The sequence below is a fragment of the Pristiophorus japonicus genome, chromosome 4 (genome assembly GCF_044704955.1).
Source record: "Pristiophorus japonicus isolate sPriJap1 chromosome 4, sPriJap1.hap1, whole genome shotgun sequence".
Classification (NCBI taxonomy): domain Eukaryota; kingdom Metazoa; phylum Chordata; class Chondrichthyes; family Pristiophoridae; genus Pristiophorus; species Pristiophorus japonicus.
The window spans coordinates 259787426-259813159 of NC_091980.1; the positions used below are offsets into that span (position 1 = coordinate 259787426).

The 25734-nt window shown below is 43.0% G+C and overlaps 1 protein-coding gene across 9 annotated transcripts in view; it reads right to left on the reverse strand.

The window, feature by feature from the left end:
- LOC139263384 (kelch domain-containing protein 1) overlaps positions 1-25734 on the reverse strand; it is a 127487-nt gene that overhangs the window by 74830 nt on the left and 26923 nt on the right. For 3 of the 9 annotated variants that reach the window (XM_070879393.1, XM_070879398.1, XM_070879399.1), the window contains 4 exons: positions 17046-17116; positions 5605-5722; positions 3892-4010; positions 3100-3178 (listed from right to left, as the gene is read on the reverse strand). In XM_070879393.1, the coding sequence (XP_070735494.1) occupies positions 3100-3178; positions 3892-4010; positions 5605-5722; positions 17046-17116 (387 nt within the window). Of the gene's footprint in view, positions 1-3099; positions 3179-3891; positions 4011-5604; positions 5723-17045; positions 17117-22825; positions 22992-25734 lie in introns of those variants that run through there. The other 6 variants (XR_011593132.1, XR_011593133.1, XM_070879397.1 and 3 more) reach the window with 4 other exon arrangements.

Consider the following 25734-nt stretch of genomic DNA (forward strand, 5'->3'; position numbering starts at 1 on the left):
TGTACATACATGACAAAATGATACGAGAGAAACACAATTATTTTAGACACTACATCTAGCACCAATGAGCGGATCTAAACCTTGTTCATTGACAGCTTGTGTGTTGTGGAAAGATGTGACCTTGTGTGCCGATTTTAATCCCACAGCACTATTTCGAAGAAGAGCTTCATTGGCTGTAAAGCGCTTTGGGACGTCCAGTGGGCATGAAGGGCGCTATATAAATACAAGTCTTTCTTCTACTTCTTCTTCAATCTGAAATGGTCCTGGTTATGTTTCAGGTTTTTCCCAACATGCTTTACCCTGTGCTTATAGCAGTGTTGTCCAATAGAAATAACAAGAAACTTTCCAAAGCAAGATCAGCAGTTCCTACAATCTGAAACGTAGGACCTTCTGGGTGCAGTGAATGGATTAGCTTGCCATAATATTAACAATCACCCATAAAGTGTTGAGGATCACACTGGAGTTCGACATGGGCTGCCACCAAGCCTTAAGCACAATTTGCTTTTCAGGGCCAGGAAAGAATTCCTAATTTATAACATGTCATGGCTTCCTACCAGGAGGGCAGCTGTGCCAGAGAGCTCATGCAGAAGTGTGCATGTTTCCAGATATTTTGTTTTACTCCAGGAAAAAACACAAATATTTTCAGAAAACAGCCAACAGAGTTTCATTTTAAATTTACATGAAAAGACGCAGACATTTTACAACAAGAAGCAAGATAGAGCTCTGCCTCCATCACAATCTTCACTTTTGTGAAGAAATATGCTGGCAGTTAGCAGTAGTATAAAATAGTCAACTAATGTAGGAGATATTTCTTTAGTCGGGCAGATTTCTTTAAAATTAGAAATTAGGAATCCCTGAACAATGTTTAAATGCAAAATTTTGCCAGATAAGTGATATTGAAATAAGTAGAAGAAACATTCCAGCAGTTGCAGCAAATCACACAGACCCATGCTAGGAAATTCTGCATTGCTCATGGCATCCAGACAAGTACAAGCACAGAACCACCATTCTGGGAAAAATACCACCTTCAAGTCCAGGCTTTTGAGGGCATAAATTCACTCAGTAAAAGCATTAATGAAAATACTCAGATCTAAAAGACAATTTTATAAGTCAACCATGTTATTGTGAAATATGTAATTTTAAACATGTTTTTATGTTAGAAGCCTCTTTTTGAGCCTGTAGTCAATATACTGAGGGAGAAAAAAAATGGTCAAGATTTTTAACAACTTTAATTTACCCTCTCCTTTCTTTTATTGGTAGGTTCTCCTGATTTATCAGTTACAATTGGTTAATTTTCTAAGTTTTTAAACTGTTTCTTCATTGTTATCTTTCCAGCTGCTTTCCTCACTTTTGCTTTGTACACTCCCTACATCCCCAGTTCTGATTTGTTGTGGTTTTACTTTGAACAAATAAACAAAGTGTGACGTCAGAGGGTGACACAAGAGGTGCATGCACGCATACCAATTTAGTGAAAAATATAGACAGAAGATGGATAGACAGGATATATGGCCTGTGCTATTTTTTTCAAAATGATGGATGTTCAGCTAGTGCTCGGTTAGGCCTTACATCCTTCTTTCTTGGGAGTAACCTCCCATCTCCAATACTCCTTTCCCAATTGGGTGGATCAATTCCTGGGCTTGGTGAGCTTGGATAGTAATTAATTTGGTCCATGTTAGTTTTCTAACTTCTGGTACTGAGTTTTCTTGAATCTTTCTTCGGAACTCCTGCTTTTATGGATAGCTCCTGCTATTTTCCAATTAGCGGTGGGTATTCAATCTAGCTAGCCCATTTTTCATGCAAGCCAAAATCAGTCTCCTTTCATTGCAATTGCAAATCTTGGAATCATCTTTTAGTTTATATCAGTGTTTCCCAATACGTTAGCCACATTATTAATTGGGAAACCACACATGGCTAATAACATTTGAGTAGTAAATATAAAATTAGTAGGTACCATCAATGGCCATATGATCGCAGTACTCAATCACATGGCGTATGCATGTGTACTTTAATTTTTTGTGCGTTTGTTGATAAAATGGTATGACAAAAAGCAGAGAGAGAGAGAGAGAGAGAGAGAGTGTTTTTGATTGTTGTATGTGTCTAACAATCAATTGTATAAAATTATGAGGGGCGTAGATAGGAAGGACATATTTTCCTGAGCAGATGGGTCAATAACCAGGGGGCATAGATTTAAAGCAATTGGTAGAAGGTTTAGAGAGGATTTGAGGAGAAATATTTTCACCCAGAGGGTGGTGGGGTATGGAACTCCTTGCCTGAAAGGGTGGTAGAGCAGAAACCCTCGTAGCATTTTAAAAGTACTTGGATATGCACTTGAATTGCCGTAATTTACAAGGCTTTGGACCAAAAGTTGGAAAGTCTGATTTGGCTGGATAGCTCTGTCAGCCGGCACGGACAGGATGAGTCGAATGTCCTCCTGTGCTGTAAATTTATACGATTATATGTGCTTTACTTCCTTGGTTACGGCTCATCTTCTAAAATGGTGTGTAACATGGGCAAAAAAGCTGGACTCAGCACCATGCATGGAAAAACCAGCAACATTGTATGGTGAGAAGAGCTGTCAATGTCTTCAACTTGACCAATCGGAATGGCTGCTCCAGGCTCCAGAAGAATGCAAGCTCCAACAGGGTATGTCATGGCAAAGAGCAAGCAGCATTCAACATGTTCGAGATGGAGAACAGGGGTGGGTCTGGAGAGCTTCATTATGCAAGTCAATATTGTGCAAGTCAATATTCTCAATCACACTGATGAAGGTGAAGTATGATTTGCAACTGCTGGACAAAAACCGAGAGACTGCACGAAGGTGTACTGTGCCAGATAAATGCATGCCAGAATTCCAAACTTTGGTGCAAGAGAAAGACTGCCAAGTTTTGCACTGAATGGTGATAGATGTTTAAAGTACATTTACTTGTACTGTGTGCAAGGCGTTTTCTACTAAAATTAACGCATGTGGCTAAAACAGTGTCACCGTAGCCACGAATGTGGCTAGTCAACAATTTCTATGGATAACAATGGTTATTAATAATAATTCTCCAGAAATGGGAGTGAAATACCAAAGATAAAAAATTAAGGACAGGAACTTACCCAGGATGCTTCATTCACATCAAATGAATCGTTTAATTCACTGATTTTCTTGCATCCATAGCCGCCAAAATAAATCAATCTATCAGAAATTAGTTATTATTTGAAATGCAAGAATTTATGAATTTTAATTTACAATAGTTAATTGTAACATCTTAATAATTTCCATTCAAGGCAAAACAACTATTAAACCATTTTTGACAAATATTAATTTTGAACATTAAGAATTCCCTGAATATTTTTCAATCAATTAGTGACATAACAAAAGTTCAGCGAAAACTGAATCAAATTAATTCACCAATGCATTATACATTATAACTTTTATAGCATTAGGAACAAAGGTACAACATTTGTTCAGCAGATAAAAGGGTTAATTCTATTACAAATTTAGCTGCCCTACAGTGTCACCTGTAGTTCAGCAGTAGCACTCTCACCTCGAGTCAGATGCTGAGGGTTCAAGTCCCACTCCAGAGACTTGAGCACATAATCTGGCTGACATTTCAGTGCAGTAGAGAGGAAATACTGCACAGTAGGAGGTGCTGTCTTTTGGGACATTAAACCGAGGTCCCGTCTGTCCTCTCAGGTGGTCGTACAAAATACCATTGCACTATTGAAAGAGGAGCAGAGGAGTTCTCACAATGTCCTGACCAATATTTGTTCCCCAAATGTCTGCACACAGTATTTTGGGACTTTAATAATCTATATGCATATTATAATACAATTTCTAGGAGGTAATTTTAAGATGAGAACATCAATTGTATCAATACATCTGCATTACAAAGTTTAGTAACTTACTTGTCTTTATATACCCAGCAAGAAAGTTTGTCTCTTGGAGTAGGCGGGTTTCCTTGGTAATTACTGAGCTTCTTCCAAGTAAACATGTCATCCTTTACTTGTAAATTAACACAATACAGCTGTTTCAAATGTTAAAAAAAATTAGTATTCTTGTATCTATATGGTTTATAATTTCATTTCAAGTAGAAAAGCATGGATAATTTACTATCCATATTCTCTTACAAAAAGATACTTAGATAAATCACAAAAACTGGAATTAGGTCATTTTCTTTCTAGTGTCACATCTAAAAAAAAATTACACAAATGGGCAGTCCAGTAGTGGAGCACATTAATGGACAGACTTAGCTATCAGAACATGTAACTACTTCACTGAGATCCCCCCTCTAAGCTGGATTGCGAGCTAATTGAGGGACATTAAGAATGCAGGCAGAAAACCTGGAACAGGTCAAATGGCTATCCTTTCAGTTGGGAAATGATGGATGACAGGCAGGAATGACTGACTTTATTAATCCCTTTTAGTTATGAAAAGGTAAATAAGTCTTATCTTGTTGAAAATTGTCTTGGAAAATAAAAGTTTATACATAACTTCCTAACCTTTAGAGATGCAATCATAGCTTTCTATGGTTTATATGATTTTGCTTCTTTCAAATGGTTCATTTAAATAAATCTAAAAGAATCATTTTTATTATGAGCGGCACAGGGTAACTTTTGATCAAACATGTATTTGGCCCTGCTTATTTAATTCCCTTGCACTACTACTGGAATCATGGGCCAAGCCTGTCCCAATAGGTGGAGAGAGCAAATCAGAAAGTGTTACACAGCAGCAGGCTTCGTCCTTACTGTCTCATACAAGGAGGTTACATGGGGAAAATAGGGTGCAAAAATCAAAGGGGATAAAAATTAGGGGGGAATTAAAAGACAGTACCTTTAGTCAAAATTGCTGCAATGAGTTTATAAATATGCAATGTATTTTACTAAATTCTAATTACAATTAGGTGAATTTTTTTGTTAATTCAAAAAATACTTTTTCTGGAAAAATATTCCAACCAATATGCTGACCCATTTAGATTAGAAACATTGTAGGGTTGATCCCTGGTCCATGTTGAGTTAGCTCATTCCAATCAGGGCAATAGCAAGGATGCTACAATTGGTTTCAGAAATGTTAGACAAGGGGAGAAAATAAATTCACAAAAGGTCCCTGCTTCTGATCAGTATCCAGGTTCACTGCTGGAAAGTACATCTAGATCATGGTTAATAGCCTGCCTTCACTGACTGTCCAGGCTCTCATATGAAGCATCGACATTTAGGCAAGGTATCACAGGACTGCTGAGGCTTTTGAAGAAGTATCTGAGCGTGGATCAGTGCCTTCAGGAGAGGGGCAAAGGGGCGACAATTGATGCAAATGCAGGAGAAAAGTTAATATATACGTATCCTTTTTAAAATATAGCTCCCCAAAATAGCATAAATAAAAAATCTCCAGTGCATCTTCAAGCTTAAAATCATCAGCGTGGGGGTGGTGGAATATTAAATTCTAAATTCCATCACTCCTTGGTATTTCGTGTTGGCATTCGAACATTCAGTGTCATTATGCTGTGTACCAAAGATAAGACAGAATACAGTTTGCAAATGTAGCTCTCCATCTCCCAACTATTTTAGCAAAGTAGAAAACATGATTAAACAGGACAATAAAACATTTGAGGTACATTAACCTACTTCGTTACTATATCCTAGATCATCATATCCTCCAAAAATGTACATGACTCCATTCAGACAAGCTGCACAGCTTCCCGACATAGGACGAGGGAGCTCTCCTTTCATTGGTTGTCTCTGCCTGTATTAGAGGAACACAGGCCAAGATGTTTTTTTATACATAAAATAAAACCAAGTGTGGCGATATAATGAATGTCATTTAGCTCCAGTTTGTACCAATTAAAACAACTCGTACTTTCATTAATGCGGAGTGTGTGACTTAACTTATAAATGTGACTTGCCAAAAAAAAATGGATCAAATGACTAAAGAAGCAAATGACTTTTATAGCGGTATCTCCCATCTTAATTCACCGATTTTCCCGACACCTGCATCTGAAAGGGGGGTGGGTGGGGGTGGAGGGGTGATGGTCCACTTCCAAGTGTCAGTCTTGGCTTAGTGGTAGCACTGTGGCCTTTGAGTCAGAGGGTCATGAATTCAAATCCCACTTCAGAAACTTGAGGACACTTCAGAACAGCACTGTCAGAGGCATCATCTTTCGGTTGAGGTGCTATATAAATGCAAGTTCTCTTTCTTTCTTGCTGCTAATGTATCCAATTGCCAGTAAGTGTCAGGGACCACTCTTCGCTCGAATTCCTCCTCCCCTCCTGACATATGCTGCAGCCTCTTTTCTGGTGCAACGGAGCAGAATGAAAATCCAACCTGTATTCAAATTTTACACCATGACAATAATTGACATTCTTGTTACCACGTAATAGTAAAAATTAGTTTAAAAACTGTTTGTCACAGATATCAAAAGACTAGACGGTTGAAGTATTCAGTTTACTGCCAATTCTCTGTGCTGCAAAAATAAATGTCTTACAAGGTGCTTTGGCACAGACCTCAGACATTGCAACTATAGACAGTCAGCTCATGACAAATGTCCAGCTGTTCAGGTGTTGGTCATTGGAGGGTTGACATTGGGAAAATATCCCTGCAGGTGGTACAGCAGCAACAGCTAGGATGGTTTTGAGTGAGGGTGAGAGGAAGGAGAAGAATAAATAGGGATCTTCAGGAAAAAATTTAATAATGTGAGGTGTCGGCGGGCCATCGGGGCCCCCCCGAAGGTGTCGGCGGGCCATTGGCTGGCCCGAAGGTGTCGGCTCCGAAGTTGGGTAAATTTATTTTACATTGATATTTGCAAGGATTTGGGGTAAATTTATTGTGGGACTGTAAGTGTAAATGGGCAAGTTTTTTTTCATTGATATTTTGAGGATTTTGACCGGCCGCGTTGTGCGCATGCAACACCCGGGAATGGTTTTGAACGAGGGGTGGTTCCAGATAAGGGAGGTTCAACATGTTATGTATTTGACCCTTGGCAACCTGTATCATACCACCACCAGAGGGCCTGATGGAGTCCCAAGGGATCCCAGCATCCCTTGGGAGCACTGTACATAAGCAGGCTACCTACAAGGTACCTGCACTCTGGAGTCTTATTAAAAAGGAGCTACGGTCACACTTACTCATTGTTCACAGTACTCAGTTTCATCCTTTATTATGAGCATATCAATTGGCGACAAGTTAACAAACAACAGCGTGAAAATGCAAAGAACAGTTGGTATCCTGGAGAAGTTCTCAGAAGGGGACGATTGGGAGGCCTTCGTGGAGAGACTCGACCAAAACTTCGCGGCCAACGAACTGGAAGGGGGCGAGAACGCCGCCAAACGAAGGTCGATCCTCCTTACTGTCTGGGGCAACATAGAAACATAGAAAATAGGTGGAGTAGGCCATTCGGCCCTTCTAGCCTGCACCGCCATTCAATGAGTTCATGGCTGAACATGCAACTTCAGTACCCCATTCCTGCTTTCTCAACATACCCCTTGATTCCCCTAGTAGTAAGGACTTCATCTAACTCCTTTTTGAATATATTTAGTGAATTGGCCTCAACAACTTTCTGTGGTAGAGAATTCCACAGGCTCACCACTCTCTGGGTGAAGAAATTCCTCCTCATCTCGGTCCTAAATGGCTTCCCCCTTATCCTTAGACTGTGTCCCCTGGTTCTGGACTTCCCCAACATTGGGAACATTCTTCCTGCATCTAACCTGTCTAACCCCGTCAGAATTTTAAACGTTTCTATGAGGTCCCCTCTCATTCTTCTGAACTCCAGTGAATACAAGCCCAGTTGATCCAGTCTTTCTTGATAGGTCAGTCCCGCCATCCCGGGAATCAGTCTGGTGAACCTTCGCTGCACTCCCTCAATAGCAATAATGTCCTTCCTCAGGTTAGGAGACAAAAACTGTACACAACACTCCAGGTGTGGCCTCACCAAGGCCCTGTACAATTGTAGCAACACCTCCCTGCCCTTGTACTCAAATCCCCTCGCTATGAAGGCCAACATGCCATTTGCTTTCTTAACCGCCTGCTGTACCTGCATGCCAACCTTCAATGACTGATGTACCATGACACCCAGGTCTCTTTGCACCTTCCCTTTTCCTAATCTGTCACTATTCAAATAGTCTGTCTCTCTGTTTTTACCACCAAAGTGGATAACCTCACATTTATCCACATTATACTTCATCTGCCATGCATTTGCCCACTCACCTAACCTATCCAAGTCGCTCTGCAGCCTCATAGAATCCTCCTTGCAGCTCACACTGCCACCCAACTTAGTGTCATCCGCAAATTTGGAGATACTACATTTAATCCCCTCGTCTAAATCATTAATGTACAGTGTAAACAGCTGGGGCCCCAGCACAGAACCTTGCGGTACCCCACTAGTCACTGCCTGCCATTCTGAAAAGTCCCCATTTACTCCTACTCTTTGCTTCCTGTCTGACAACCAGTTCTCAATCCATGTCAGCACACTACCCCCAATCCCATGTGCTTTAACAATCTATAGCCTCATGAAGAATCTTCTAGCTCCGGTAAAACCAACAACTAAATCCTTTGAAGAATTGTGTATGCGGGTCCGAGAACACCCAAATCTTAAAGAAAGCATTCTGATGACACATGTAGAACATTGATACCTTGCCAACGGTCGGAGGACCAGGAAGCAGCGAGCAATGTCGCCGAACTAAGGCGCCTCACAGGACATTACAAATTTGATGGATTCCTAGAACAAATGCTGAGACTTTTTTGTGCTTGGCATTGGCCATGAGGTAATCCTTCGCAAACTGTTGACGATTGAAACTTCGAATCTGAGCAACGCCGTAACGATAGCCCAGGTATTTATGTCCACCAGCGACAACACCAGACAAATTTTGCAGCATAAAGAGGTTTCGGCCAATACTGTGCACAAAGTAATGTCGTTTTCGAGCAGGAATATGCATGGCAGAATCTACACGCCGGCTGTTGCACGTCCTCAGATGACCCAGTCTGCCATCAATCGTTAATGCGAGGCAGTTAGCACCCCGTTGGCGTTGTGGAGGTGATCATCAGGCCCATCAATGCCACTTCAAGCACTATGCGTCCAATGGCTTCAGAACAATGGGACACCTCCAGCGAATGTGCAGGCGTGCTGCAAACCCTGCAAACCACCACGTCACAGAGGAAGATCAATCCACTGTGGATCAGGCTGAATTGGAGACTCGAACCAAGGAGGTAGAAGTGTACGTGGTACACACCTTCACCACAAAATGTCCACCAATAATGTTGAAAGTTGAACTGAACAGAATTCCAGTATCCATGGAACTGGACACGGGTGCGAGTCAGTCCATAGTGAGCAAACAGGCCTTCGACAGGCTGTGGTGCATCAAGGCACACAGGCCCAAGCTCAGCCCCATTCACACCAAGCTAAGAACTTACACCAAGGAACGGATCCCTGTAATTGGCAGTGCAGAAGTCAAAGTCTCCTATGATGGAGCAGTGCACAAACTCCCACTGTGGATTGTGCCAGGGGATGGCCCCATACTGTTTGGCAGAAGCTGGCTGGGAAAAATCCGCTGGAACCGAAACAACATCCGAGCGCTTTCATCCGTCAACGACGTCTTATTTGCCCAGGTTGTGAGCAGATTTCCATCGTTGCTTGAGCTAGGCATTGGAAGCTTCTCGGGGGTGAAAGTGCAGATCCATTTGGTTCCCAGTATGCGACCCATCCACCACAACGCATGGGCGGTACCGTATATGATGCGTGAGAAAGTGGAAATTGAGCTGGACAGGCTTCAGCGAGAAGGCATCATTGCGCCAGTGGAATGCAACGAGTGGGCTAGTCCAATTTTCCCGGTACTTAAAGGTGACGGCATGGTCAGAATTTGTGGGGACTATAAAGTAACGATTAACAGTTTTTCGCTACAGGACCAGTACCCGCAATCCAAGGCAAATGACAAAAAGAGGCAGTTCGTGCAGAGCACGGAGTGCAGCAGCATAGAGTGGCATTTCTGAGTTTGGTAAGTGGGTGAGTTTTAAGACAAGCGGTGGTGGCAGGTGCTGTTTTGTCTTGTTTTTCCTACCAGTGCTGACACTAGAGCAGCTGATAAGGAGTGCGAGAGTAGGAGAGGGAGGCCCAGAGACCAGCCCAACGAGCTGCAGACAAAGATAGAGGGGTGAGAAATCGAGAGGTGACATCAGAGTGCGGGAAGGAGCAGCGCCAGCGGTAGTCCGGCGTCAGCGGTAGTCCGGGGTCAGCGGCCTACAAAGGCCCAGCGGCAGTCGGTGAGCGAGCAGTGCAGGGAGGAGGGACAAGAAATCAAAAAGTGACGTCACAGCCAAGCTGGTAAGTGGTTGGCTGATCGGCTGGTGAGTATATCTCTTTGATTTTGTGTTCTAATAGATAAGAGGATAAATTACTAAATAGCTGTTTAGTGTGCGTAATGGGAGTCACTGTTTTTGCTGGGTAATTTAAGGGTAACTAGTGGGATGGCAGGGCAGCTCGTACAAACGGAATGCAACACCTGTGCCATGTGGGAATTCCTGGATGCTTCCCGCAACGGGGATGACCACGTGCAGGAAGTGTCTCCAGCTCCTCCAACTCGAGAGCCGAGTCTCGGAGCTTGAGCGAGGACTGGAGGCACTGAGGAGCATCCGAGAGAACGAGAGGTACGTGGATAGCTCGTTTCAGGCGTTGGTCACCCCACAGATTAAAAGGGTACAGAAGGATAGGGAATGGGTGACCGTCGCACACAAGAGTATGGCGAGGCAGCTGGTGCAGGAGTCCCGAGGCTATCCCACTCTCCAACCGGTACTCTATTCTGACTGCTGGCGAGGGCGGTGATGCCTCTGGGGAATGCAGCCAGGGCCAAGTCCACAGCGCCGTGGGTGGCTCAGCTGCACGGGGGGCTGGAAGAAGACGGGAAGGGCTATAGTGATAGGAGATTCAATAGTTAGGAGAGCAGATAGGCGCTTCTGCGGCAGCAAAAGTGACATCAGGATGGTGTGTTGCCTCCCTGGTGCAAGGGTCAATGATGTCACTGAGCGACTGCAGGGCATTCTGGGGAGTGAAGGGGAACAGCCAGTGGTTGTGGTCCACATTGGTACCAACGACATAGATAGAAAGAGGGGTGAGGTCCTGAAAGCTGAGTTTAGGGAGCTAGGAGTAAGATTGAAAGCCAGGACCTCAAAGGTGGTAATCTCGGGATTACTGCCAGTGCCACGTACTAGTGAGGGTAGAAATAGGAAGGCTAGTCAGATAAATACGTGGCTGGGGCATTGGTGTAGGAGGGAGGGCTTTAGTTTCCTGAACAATTGGGACCGCTTCTGGGGTAGGTGGGACCTGTACAAGTCGGACAGGTTACACCTCAACAGAGACGGGACCAATGTTCTCGCGGGTGGTTCTGATAGTGCGGTTGGGAGGGTTTTAAACTAGCTTGGCAGGGGGATGGGAACCCAGGAGAGGGCTCTGAGCTAGTTAGAGTGGGTGAGAGCTCAGGTGAACAGAACCCCAAGAAAGGATGCAAAAGGCTGGAGGCAACAGAACAGAGTAGCACTGGGGTAAGTTTAAACCACAAGGTGATAGGAAGGAACAATATGTATGAATATAAAGGGGCTGCAGGAGGGGTCAAAACTAAAAATCATGGTTTAAAAACTAGTATTAAAACACTTTACCTAAATGCACGCAGCATTCAAAACAAAGTAAATGAGTTGACGGCACAAATCATTACAAATGGGTATGATTTGGTGGCCATTACAGAAACGTGGTTGCAGGGTGGCCAAGACTGGGAATTAAACATACAGGGGTATCTGACAATTCGGAAAGATAGACAAGAAGGGAAAGGAGGTGGGGTAGCTCTGTTAATAAAGGATGATATCAGGGGAGTTGTAAGAGACGATATTGGATCTAATGAACAAAATGTTGAATCACTGTGGATGGAGATTAGAGATAGTAAGGGGAAAAAGTCACTGGTGGGCGTAGTTTATAGGCCCCCAAATAATAACTTCACGGTGAGGCGGACAATAATCAAGGAAATAATGGAGGCATGTGAAAAAGGAACGGCAGTAATCATGGGAGATTTTAATCTGCATATCGATTGGTCAAATCAAATCACACGGGGTAGCCTGGAGGAGGAATTCATAGAATGCATACGGGATTGTTTCTTAGAACAGTATGTTACAGAACCAACAAGGGAGCAAGCTATCTTAGATCTGGTCCTCTGTAATGAGTCAGGAATAATAAACGATCTCCAAGTAAAAGATCCTCTCGGAATGAGTGATCACAGTATGGTTGAATTTGTAATACAGATTGAGGGTAAGGAAGTAGTGTCTCAAACGAGCGTACTATGCTTAAACAAAGGGGACTACAGTGGGATGAGGGCAGAGTTGGCTAAAGTAGACTGGGAACACAGACTAAACGGTGGCACAATTGAGGAACAGTGGAGGACTTTTAAGGAGCTCTTTCATTGTGCTCAACAAAAATATATTCCAGTAAAAAAGAAGGGCGGTAAGAGAGGGGCTAACCAGCCGTGGATAACCAAGGAAATAAAGGAGCGTATCAAATTAAAAACCAATGCGTATAAGGTGACCAAGGTTGGTGGGAAACTAGAAGATTGGGAAAATTTTAAACGACAGCAAAGAATGACTAAGAAAGCAATAAGGAAAGGAAAGATAGATTACGAAAGTAAACTTGCGCAAAACATAAAAACAGATAGTAAAAGCTTTTACCGATATATGAAACGGAAAAGAGTGACTAAAGTAAATGTTGGTCCCTTAGAAGATGAGAAGGGGGATTTAATAATGGGAAATGTGGAAATGGCTGAGACCTTAAACAATTATTTTGCTTCGTTCTTCACAGTGGAAGACACAAAAACCATGCCAAAAATTGCTGGTCATGGGAATGTGGGAAGGGAGGACCTTGAGACAATCACTATCACTAGGGGGGTAGTGCTGGACAGGCTAATGGATCTCAAGGTAGACAAGTTCCCTGGTCCTGATGAAATGTATCCCAGGGTATTAAAAGAGATGAAAGAAGTTATAGCAGATGCATTCGTTAGAATCTACCAAAATTCTCTGGACTCTGGGGAAGTACCAGCGGATTGGAAAACAGCTAATGTAACGCTTCTGTTTAAAAAAGGGGGCAGCAAAAGGCAGGTAACTATAGGCCAGTTAGTTTAACATCTGTAGTGGGGAAAATGCTTGAAGCTATCATTAAGGAAGAAATAGCGGGACATCTAGATAGGAATAGTGCAATCAAGCAGACGCAGCATGGATTCATGAAGGGGAAATCATGTTTAACTAATTTACTGGAATTCTTTGAGGATATAACGAGCATGGTGGATAGAGGTGTACCGATGGATGTGGTGTATTTAGGTTTCTAAAAGACATTCGATAAGGTGCCACACAAAAGGTTACTGCAGAAGATAAAGGTACGCGGAGTCAGAGGAAATGTATTAGCATGGATAGAGAATTGGCTGGCGAACAGAAAGCAGAGAGTCGGAATAAATGGGTCCTTTTTGGGTTGGAAATCGGTGGTTAGTGGTGTGCCACAGGGATCGGTGCTGGGACCACAACTGCTTGCAATATACATAGATGACCTGGAAGAGGGGACAGAGTGTAGTGTAACAAAGTTTGCAGATGACACAAAGATTAGTGGGAAAGCGAGTTGTGTAGAGGACACAGAGAGGCTACAAAGAGATTTAGATAGGTTAAGCGAATGGGCTAAGGTTTGGCAGATGGAATACAATGTCGGAAAATGTGAGGTCATCCACCTTGGGAAAAAAAAACAGTAAAAGGGAATATTATTTGAATGGGGAGAAATTACAACATGCTGCGGTGCAGAGGGACCTGGGGGTCCTTGTGCATGAATCCCAAAAAGTTAGTTTGCAGGTGCAGCAGGTAATCAGGAAGGCGAATGCAATATTGGCCTTCATTGCGAGAGGGATGGAGTACAAAAGCAGGGAGGTCCTGCTGCAACTGTACAGGGTATTGGTGAGGCCGCACCTGGAGTACTGCGTGCAGTTTTAGTAACCTTACTTAAGGAAGGATATACTAGCTTTGGAGGGGGTACAGAGACGATTCACTAGGCTGATTCCGGAGATGAGGGGGTTACCTTATGATGATAGATTGAGTAGATTGGGTCTTTACTCGTTGGGAGTTCAGAAGAATGAGGGGTGATCTTATAGAAACATTTAAAATAATGAAAGGGATAGACAAGATAGAGGCAGAGAGGTTGTTTCCACTGGTCGGGGAGACTAGAACTAGGGGGCACAGCCTCAAAATACGGGGGAGCCAATTTAAAACCGAGTTGAGAAGGAATTTCTTCTCCCAGAGGGTTGTGAATCTGTGGAATTCTCTGCCCAGGGAAGCAGTTGAGGCTAGCTCATTGAATGTATTCAAATCACAGATAGATAGATTTTTAACCAATAAGGGAATTAAGGGTTATGGAGAGCAGGCGGGTAAGTGGAGCTGAGTCCACGGCCAGATCAGCCATGATCTTGTTGAGTGGCGGAGCAGGCTCGAGGGGCAAGATGGCCTACTCCTGTTCCTAATGCTTCTGTTCTTATGACCTATTTGCGACCCTGGGTGGAGGGAAGACATTCACCAAGTTGGACCTGACTTCGGCCTGCATGACGCAGGAGCTGGAGGAATCTTCGAAAGGCCTCACCTGCATCAACACGCACAAAGGTCTGTTCCTCTATAACAGATGCCCATTCGGGATTCGGTCGGCCGCGGCAATCTTCCAACGGAACATGGAGAGCCTGCTAAAGTCAGTCTCTCGCACCGTGGTTTTCCAGGACAACATACTAATGGAGCTGCGATCGTCCCCGCAACTATTTCGATAATTTCCTACCCGGGGTTAAGCACCTTGCTAGAACTCCTACATGTGCTACTGCACAAGGGAGACGACTGGGTATGGGGGAAATTCACAAGAGGCTGCCTTTGAGAAAGCCAGAAATCTGTTGTGTTCAAACAAACTACTTGTCCTGTATAAGCCATGTAAACGATTAGTGCTAGCTTGAGATGCGTCGTCATACGGGGTTGGGTGTGTGTTACAACAGGCTAACGAATCGGGGATTTTGCAACCGGTCGCTTATGCGTCCAGGAGTCTGTCCAAAGCCGAAAGGGCCGACAGCATGATTGAAAAAAAAAAAGAGGCCCTGGCGTGCGTTTACGGGGTGAAAAAAATGCACCAGTACTTGTTTGGCCTCAATTTGAGTTTGAAACTGACCACAAGCCGCTCATATCGCTGTTCTCTGAGAGCAAAGGGATTAACACCAATGCCTCTGCCCGCATCCAAAGATGGCCGCTCACGCTGTCGACATACAACTATGTAATCCGCCACAGACCGGGCACAGAGAACTGCGCTGATGCTCTCAGTCGGCTACCATTGCCCACCACCGGGGTGGAAATGGCACAGCCTGCAGACTTGCTCTTGGTAATGGATGCCTTCGAAAACAAAAAGTCACCTGTTACGGCCCGCCAGATCAGGACCTGGATCAGCCAGGATCCTTTACTGTCCTTGGTTAAAAAAAAAACTGTCTCCATGGGAGCTGGTCCCAGCGGAGATGCAGGAGGCGATTAAGCCGTTCCACAGGCGCAAAGACAAAATGTCCTTGCAGGCGAACTGTCTGTTATGGGGTAATCGAGTGGTCATGCCCAAGAAAGACAGAGAAATGTTCATTTGTGAACTATACAGCACCCACCCAGGCATTGTAATGATGAAAGCCATAGCCAGATCTCATGTGTGGTGGCCCGGCATCGACTCAGATTTAGAGTCATGCATGCTCCAATGCAACACTTGCTCTTAGCTAAGCAATGCACCCAGAAAGGCACCGCTAGGTTTGTGGTCGTGGCCCTCCAAACCGTGGTCGAGGATCCACGTGGACTATGCGGGCCCATTTTTAGGCAGATTGTTCTTGGTTGTCGTGGATGCTTATTCAAAATGGATTGAATGTGTAATAATGTCTGTAAGCATGTCCACAGCCACCATCGAAAGCCTACAAGCCATGTTTGCCACACATGGCCAGCCTGATGTCCTAGTCAGCAACAATGGCCCGTGTTTCACCAGTGCTGAATTCAAGGAATTCATGACTCATAATGGGATCAAGCATGTCACATTTGCCCCGTTCAAGCCCGCATCCAATGGCCAGGCAGAACGGGCAGTTCAGACCATCAAGCAAAGCTTGAAACGTGTGTCGGAAGGCTCCCTGTCCAGAATCCTGCTCAGCTACCATACCAGACCCCACTCGCTCACTGGGGTTCCCCCAGCCGAGCCGCTCATGAAAAGGGCGCTCAAAACAAGGCTCTCTCTTGTCCAACTTGATCTCCATGATCACGTGGAGGGCAGGCGGCATCAACAATGTACGTACCATGACCGCGCAAATTTGTCACGAGATAGAGGTCAATGACCCTGTGTTTGTACTCAATTATGGACATGGTCCCAACTGGCTCGCTGGCACGGTCATAGCCAAAGAGGGGAGTAGGGTGTTTCAGGTCAAACTGGCCAATGGACTAAACGTGCAGAAAACATTTGGACCAAACCAAATTGCGGTTCACCAACAGTTACGAACAACCTGAAGAAGACACTACACACACGGCAACCGACATCATGGTTGACACAAAGCCAAACTCACCATCACCATCAGCCCGGTGAAGAACTAACCAACTCACCCACACCCACATTAGTACCGAGACGATCGACAAGGAAGCGAAAAGCCCCAGATCGTCTCACCCTGTAAATAAGTGTACTATTAACTTTACGAGGGAGTGATGTTATGTATTTAACCCTTGGCAACCTGTATCACACTAGAGGTGCCTTCCTGTTTGAGTCCCAAGGGATCCCAGCATCCCTTGGGAGTACTGTATATAAGCAGGCCACCCACGAGGTACCTGCACTCTGGAATCTTATAAAAGGAGCTACGGTCACACTTACTCATTGTTCACAGTACTCAGTTTCATCCTTTATTATGAGCGTATCACAACCTGTATTAAGCAATGGGCGAACTGCTGTTGCATTATTACCATAGGACTGTGGTAAACATCAGAAACTGCACTCCAACCATATGATGAAAAATACAAGTCACCAGAGAAAATTACTTACCATATGCCACTTTCTATTTCATAAACCCAGATTTCATCATTTGGCAAGTAAACTTCGTTATTTTCATATGTCTGGAATAGAAAAGTAACACTATTACTAATCATCAAAAATTTTGAAATAAAAGATGTAAATGTTTTTTTTTAAAAAAGAGAGGGGGGGCGGGGAAATCACTTGGTAGAGGCAAAAGATGAAAAAGTATTTTCACCGTAAAGGAAACCTCAAAACAAAGGTGAAAAATTGCAAACATTTGTCCCCCAAAAAGATATTCTGATCAATGCTGGATTTTAAAAAAAATATTTAATGGTGTTTATTTTGTAAAGTGCACATTCTCCTTTTCATTTGCTGCAAAAATAATAATTCAAGATATTTAAGTTGGTTAAAGAAAATTGTCAATGAAAGAGAATGACTAATGAGGAAGCTCATGATGCTCAAGTTTATAGTGAGATCCACAGGACGGACAGCGTTGTGGGTTTCCTGAATGCAACCAGAACCAAACGATTGCAGTGTTGTCTTCTTCACAAATGCAACCCACAAGCCTCTTCTCAGTGATTGGAGGAACAACATGAGGATCCTCCTTGGTACCTGCATACTCTTTAGGTTTGAAGATACTGTAGGGATCCATCCCTTTTTTCATAGCTTGCAATGTTTTCTGCTCAAGTCCAGTAGATTGTTCTTCATCTGTTGGAATACCTGCGGAGGCCCTGGGCCTGGCCAGGAAGTCGGGCCGCGGGGATCCCCAGTGTGGCCGCGCGGCGGCCGGGACCGCACACCAATAGTCGGGCCGCCATCCCAAAGCCAATGCAACCTCATGGAACAGGTCGTATCAATTATTTACAGAAAGAGGCCCACTTAAAGCGATTAATTACTTATCCAATAGATTCCGTGCTCTGCAGAGTGTCATCCCACTGATCCGGCAAGTAACTGCTTAAGAAATCTCAGATTGATAACCAGATATGGTTGTTGTGGATGCCAATGCAAAGTGTCTGCACTAGGAAAGTTAATATTGGGAAAGTGAGGATCTGTATTAAATTCCTTTGCAAATGCGCATGGGTACTGATATCATCCTAGCCCCATCAATCTACAAGTTTTCGTATGCTTGCTGAGATGAGGAGTAGCTCCCCAAATGGGGGCTGCTGGAGGCGCACTAAAAATGTTGGGTTTCTACAGGGAAGCAGGTGAAGAAATAATTTTTTTTTCCCATATTATTATAGGGTGGGGAAGGGGCAGTACATTTAATATGCAGTTCTTATTGTTAATTTTCTTCTGTACTCTGCAAAATACTGAGACAGCTGTTTTAGAATATAATATTCCTGATAATCAGTTAAAAAATCTTTTAAAATGTAATTGTTAATTGTATAAACAATCAAAATTGGTGTGGTAACTAGATTTTCTTTTTATTTTCAGACCATCTAAAATATTCCAAAGATTAATAAAAACATAAGACTGTAATTGATACAATGTGCTCGCAGTATTGTTAACTGAACACGAGATACCCCCTAATAGCCATCTACATTTAGTTGACAATATGCAAGTACAGGTTGAACCTCTCTGGTCCGGCACCCGACCAGTGCCGAAACAGAGAATTTTCCGAACCACAGGAAGTCAGTGCTGGTGATCGCTGAGTGAGGGAGGAGAGGCGGGGAATGTTGGTGATTGGTCATTTCTCTGTCTGACTCAGGTCTGACGCCCCTTCACTGCACCATCAAGTCCCACAATAAGGAAGCAGAGTGAGATGCTGAGCATCACTGGAGCACTTAACAGTGAGCTCCAAGCCCAGGCAAGCAGCAGTTCCGCCACGGATGTTTCCAGACCAGAGAGGTTCAACCTGTACCATAGATGTCACTTTCCCCTCAGAATTACATGGTGAAAATAATCATCTCCAAGCATAAACCTGGTTTAACAGTTTAAAAAATTAAAGAAATTCAGCAACAATATGGTGATTAAAAAAATAACCATAGTACTCTCCCAGTCATGCACAGGAACCATAATGAAAACAATTACACTCACAACTATCTACCTCATAACTATCAACCAAGACCAAATGAACTTTGTAGAAATTTGCGAGTAGGATTGACAATGGGTACGCTGGGACGAATAACAGAAGCAGTAGATGGTCAGTCGGATGCACAAACAACGTCCTGGGAGTTGCTTAGTTCGTTACTAGTTCTCAAAGCTTTCCAATTCCAATGTGTAACAGCTACTTCCTTAGTGTAAGAATATCATGTATGTTTGTACATAACTTTTATTTTTAACAAAGACAGAACCACTAATGTAGACAGAACTGGTTTAAATCAGGTTCTCGAAAAAGCCTGTCTTTTCTCCAGAATGATGCTGGTAACTTTGGAGATGGTTGAATTTCAGGACTGAGGACACTGCACTTTAAAGATAGGCACGTACAGATTATTAAATAAATAAGGTAGGTGGATAATATTGAGCTTTAACAGTTAGGAATGAAACAGGCTATTCATCACATAAAGGGGTAAAGTAAAAGATGGTCACAGTAGAAAAGGCAATATGTTGCTATAGAGCATGCATCAAAAGTTGTAGCTATGGCTCAGGAAAAGCAATGATAGGAATTAATCGTATGGTGTTAAAAGGCATGAAGCCCTCATCTGTTCAAACTGGATGCTCATAAAACATCAGACCATAAAGAAAATAGTAAAAGAAATACAATATTTTTACTTTATAAGGAATGACCTTGCTACCTTCAAGACCTGGCGGTGTGAACAGGCTTGGAGAAGCCATTTTCACAGTTGCTCATTAAATCTATGCAAGGCTGATGTGTGCTGCACTGTATGGGCGCTTAAGATTAATGTTTTGTCAATAACATATTAATTATCAGACATATTACGGTCTCTAGCTTTTCAAATTGATGCCTGTCTCTGTGCTTTCACTTGCAGAAACATCAATGGTCAGCTCCCAAACCTGCTTCACTAAGTGCTGAAACATCTGTGGTACGAGCTTGTTCAGGCTGCTTCATACTTAGAATAGTTCCCGTTTTTTTTTGGTATTTCAAAATCATCAGTATCTCCTTATCGTTCACTGTGACTGCCTTCCAAAATCTACATGTGACGTCGGGGCCCCCAGACAGTATTCGTGGGAGGCTCAAATGTTGTCAATAGTTTGGTCTCAATCTTGTCAACAACAATGATAATTGCTGGCAAACCATCTGATTTCTGGATACTGGCCAGTCTGAACTAGAAACCAAGGCAATATTTCCAATCATATTGCTTTTTGCCTTCTGAATTGAGCAATTTCAACTCTTCTTCAAAACCACACAGGCAACTGTTATCAGGGCTTTCTTTGATGCCTGTCTCTGTGCTTTCACTTGCAGAAACAGTCTCTGGTTCTGATCAGGTTTTATCACAAACACAAATCGAGCTAGCTAATTTTCTCAATTATGCGTTACATTTCATGCAATCCAATTCCTCCAATATTTTTTCTTTAGTGCATAAGATACCACTGGGCTTAAAATGTTTGGCTTCGCAACCACCTTCACATTAAGGTGTACCTGGATATCCTTTGTTGGGTGTCTTCTTCATTCGCCTTACCTTGTGGTACAGTTTCTTCATCAGGTTCCTCATCGGAATTGACATAATGGACACTGGATTTTTGTCTTTTCTTCTGTTGATTGCTCAGTGCTATATGACCTGGGGCCACCTTTTCTTCTACCTGCCTCCAATCCAGCAGCACCCTACTGGTTTCCGGCAATGCTTAGCTAAGTATGCTGATGCCATGCAGATATGACATTTCAAAGAACAGAAGAAATAGCAGAGGTAGGCCATTCGGCCTATCAAGCCTGCTCCGCCATTCAATAAGATCACGGATGATCTTCCACCTCAACTCCACTTTCCTGCACTATGCCCATAGCCCTTGATTCCCTTCTTATAAAACATTGGTTTAGATAATGATTTATTTTACCACACCTGCAATATAGTTAAGCAATTCTATTCCCCCTGGAGCAGATGGATCCTGTGGCATATAACTCACCATCATGGCAGGTAGCATTCTCCATTCCAAGTGCTATTTTCAGAGTTCTAGCAGATGTGAATTTGTCTTCTACCAACTCTTTCCCGCTGCATCGACAGTTCCTTCAAATCACATGGTCTCTTCTTGTATCAAGAAACCCAGAAAAAGCACATCTATTGGACTGTTTTCTCAGTTCTACTATAAACTGAGAAACATTTTCATCATCCCTTTGCCTCTAGTTCAATTTAAACTGTTTTGCAATAATGAGTGGTTTCAGGCTCAAATGCTATAAAAATGCAAGTCTTTCTTTTGTTAACTGCACCAAGAGCTGGAAAATTAGATTAGGCTAGTAGCTCTTTTCCACCAGCACACACACAATGAGCCAAACGGATTCCTTCTGTGTCGTAAACTTCTATGATTCTATTAGGCTGGACAAGAACAATCAGATTCTTAATCAATGTACATATTTCTATTATAGGTCCACAGATAAGCAAGTAAAACTGTTCTCTGTCCAGATTAATCTTTAATTCCTGGCTACTCCAGAACAATCCTGGCGGGTTGGCAACCCTATACTGACAAGATTTTTTTTTTAAGTGACAGGGTAGATTACTAGCTAAGTACAAAGATTTCCAATATTTAATCTTTTTAACCAAGTATTTTCCTTTATTCAGACATAACAATGGCAATAAGGATAAACACTCAAATTGGTGCAGTAATACCAAGCTACTTTTATTTTCAGAACCTCTCGAATATTGTCAAAAAAATACAAGAATGCAATTGTTACAATATGTTTACTCTCATCAGGGGACCATCTAGTACATCATTGGCTGTAAAGCGCTTTGGTATGTACTGAGGTTGTGAAGGGTGCTATATAAATGCAAGTTCTTTCTTTAGCGTTCAGTTAACAATATCCAAGTACCATACAGTATCAGCAATTGCTAAATTTACATGAAACAAAACAGCTCATATATTTACAAGTTTACGATGTCACTGTAACAACCCTTTCATGACATCACAAGAGAGATTCAACTGCTTTAATTATTTCAACAGCCTGAAACGTAACGTTTTCAAATGCATTTAAGTCTATTTTCCAGGCATATTGCCCAGTTAATTGGGCAACTGAGTTTGCCCTTCCAAGATATTCGTGATTTATTAGTGACCCAAATTACAAAATCCTGGATGAATTTAGTTTATGATTCCTTACTGTACATTTACCAATTAAAATAGTACTTAATTGAACTTTATAAGTAGCTTTAATTTCACTTTAAAAAAATTTTTGTTCAATCTCCATTCATCGCAGATCAACCTACTGCCAGAGCTCTTGTTCTAGACTATGACACCACATGCTTCAAGACACAGAAGCCTGCAGATGATTCACGATCTGATGTCCTTCACTTTAAAAAAAAAATGCCCAGCAGGGTGACTGCGAACAAGAACTGAATTGGTGTAGGATTGCAGGCGCCACCCAATTTCCAACCACGAAGGGACGCTATAAAACCAGGTTGCTAGTTTCATTTTCACCCTCCATAAAAAAAACACGCATCGTTAATGCAGCTGCACGTGGCAATTTTGACGGCTTTGAGACACACTTGCAGGTCGCTCTCTTTACCAGGACAATCCCGATTTTTAGGTTACAAGTCTGTCAACCTGCAAGAACTCAAAAGCTCAAATATTAGACTACGTATCTATCAGCACCGAGTGAGGCATAAATGACAGTTGTAAACTGGCGGGTTACTTTTAAAAAATTGTGCAGTTCCTCACTTTCTAGAGGCGCAAGTGCTGCTTTTTTGGGTCAGTAAAGTAACACCTACCACGTAGCCACCCCACACGTAAAGAAAGCCATCGTTAAATACTGCGTGGTGGTGGTTTTCTTGTACTCTCCGAGACCAGCATTGGGTTTCAGCCATTTCTGCCCACGGTGCCTCTTGTTCGCCAACCTCCTCGTGTGTCGTCGTTGCTATTTTGCCACCCGACTCTCGACGCCGACTTCGATCAAACCTCCTCCACCCAATCACATCAAGCCAAGCCGCATTTCGCCCAGCCCGCGCGCACTGCAGCGCGCAGCCAATCAACACACAGGAGGTTATGTCGTCGCAGCGCCTTAGCCAATCAGACGCCGGGACCACCAGCCATCGCGAGCCCGCCTTTGCGGGCTGGAAAGCACCGTGCAACCATTGGCGTTTCAAACAGTTTGACTGCCGTTTGGTGTTTTGCCACTTTGCTCATTTAACTTTCCTCCTAGATTGATGGCTTTGGGTCAAAAAGTCCCTCAATGGGATAGCAAAATGGACAATGGCCTTGGATTGGGGTGGGTGGGTAAGGAGGCAGCCAGGCCTCCGACACATCACATATCTAGCCTCTGTTGGAAAACTGCATGGTGGTTTTGGGTAGCAACAGAATGGGGCTCGGCTATGATGTCCTGTAATTCCGTAACCTGTTCTCACACACTATTTTTCGTATGTTTGGGTGAGGCACAAAAGGGCCACCAGTACCCAAAGTACTAAACCCCAACATAAGTTATCACCTTAGGCGAAAGTTAAATTAAAAGACGTAATTGTTGCCTTTCCATTTGAGAATTGCTATTTATATTGGAAATAATTATTACAGTACAATAGAAAGGTCTCCCTCCAACAAAAATGTATTTTGCCCAGGTTAAATTGATTTTGGATTATTTATTGCTAGAAACAGTATCCAGGTGGTTAAAAACGTAGGGTCACAGAGATGATTGAAACATACTTAACAGAAAACATTAACTCCCAAACCGGTCAGTTCATTTGTAGGTTTCTTGAGTTATACAAATATAAACTGTCAAAGACAGTTAAACAATAGAAAGTTTAAGGTGTTACCCATTTAAATAGTCAGAGCGATAGTATTCAATTGCAAACACCATTGTCAAAAGAATAGCTAACCATCCAATAATGATAGAACATTTACAGCCTTTTGTAGACCATCTGTATCTCAACTTCAAAAAGGATTTTAAATTATATTTCTGTAGGAAAGTTTCAGAGAAGTCAGCTTTCCAGTTGAGTCAGGTGCCAACATGAGTTTTACAGCTAATAGAGAAGCTGACAAAGCAACTAATTGGCCATCCAAATCGAATCAGCGCTTTCTGATTCGAAAGCGATCAGATCCCCTGCTCCCACTGTGCAGCAGACTTCAGCTGCAGCCCATGTGCAAGACGTTCATCCAAAACGGAAATCACAGCAGCAACCCAGGGCTAATAATAAACCATCCACTACGGATCGCGGGCCTAACTTCCACTGCTTTTACTGTGGGGACAAATCGCATTCAGCAAAGAGTCCTAACTGCCCTGCACGTGGGAAGAAATGCTCTGCATGTGGTAAAATGAACCATTTTGCAAGTGTCTGTCGCTCATCGCAGCATTTTCGACGTGGACAACCCAGATAGTGGTGAACCCAGTATGGTTTACACTGTTAGTGATATTTCGCACATCAGTCCGGGCAAATTCAAAAACTGTGATGTAAACATTGACAGCACGCCCATTTGCCTCCTCATTGACCTTAGAGCCAAAGTTTCCATATTGAGCGAGGCTGTGTACAAACCCCACTTCACGCACCATCAACTGCAGCCCGCAACTTCCACTCTACATGCGTACACCGACTCCAAAATTAAGGTCATATCTGTCGCGATATACTACAAGGACATAACATTGGAGAACTTTTCTGAAGGGACAAAGCCTGATTAAAAATAACTGTGCTTTAAAAAAAAAATCCATAGTACAAGATGGCTCCATTATGTAAGAAGCAAACATTGTTTTCAAAATGTATGCAGTTGAGAGAGATAGCCCACGGAGTGGGTCTTTAATCATTTATATACAGAGCAGTATAGTTAACTTTAACACACCGTTGTGTCCTGTATACTGCCCATTTATCTGCTTCATTTAAATAAAGTCAATTGGGTCCTGGTCCAGAGTATAGTCAGTCTGCTTATGAAGTGAATCACTCGGCAGCACGTGATGAATTCCAGCAAGCTGGTGTAAAATGCAAGGGCTCCCTCTATGTTCAATCCTCGAGTCTTGCTATCATTTAAATATTGGGCAGGTAAAGGTACACTTTAACCATAGGGGACACAGGGTCTACTTATGGGAGTGATGGGTGACATGGAACCCAAGTAGAGTAGCCTAAAACTCCCCAAATCTGGCTCTGCCATTACAACTTTGCATATCAAATTTCCCAAACAGTCCACCCTCCTAAAGCCAATTTCCACTCCATGATACTGGTAAAGAATTAATATCTATATCGCTACTCTGATCACTCAATATCCAACATCAAAAATTTGTATTTATATAGCACCTTTTAACATAGTAATACAGCCCAAGGCGCATCACAGGAGCGTTATCAAACAGAATTTGGCCCAAGCCACATAAGGAGTTATTAGGACAGATAACCAAAAGCTTGGTCAAAGAGGCAAGTTTTAAGGAGTGTCTTGAGGAGAGGCTGAGCGTTTTGGGAAGGGAAACCAGAGCACAGGACCTAGGCAGCTGAAGGCACGGCCGCCAATGATGGAACAATTAAAATCTGGGGTGCGCAAGAGACCAGAATTCAAAGTGCAGAGAGATCTCGGAGGGTTATAGTGCTGCAAGAGGTTAAAGAGATAGAGAGGAGTGAGGCCATGGAGGGATTTGAAAACAAGCATGAGAATTTTTTTTTTTAAATTGAGGTGTTGCCAGACCAGAAACCAATGTACATCAGCGAGCACA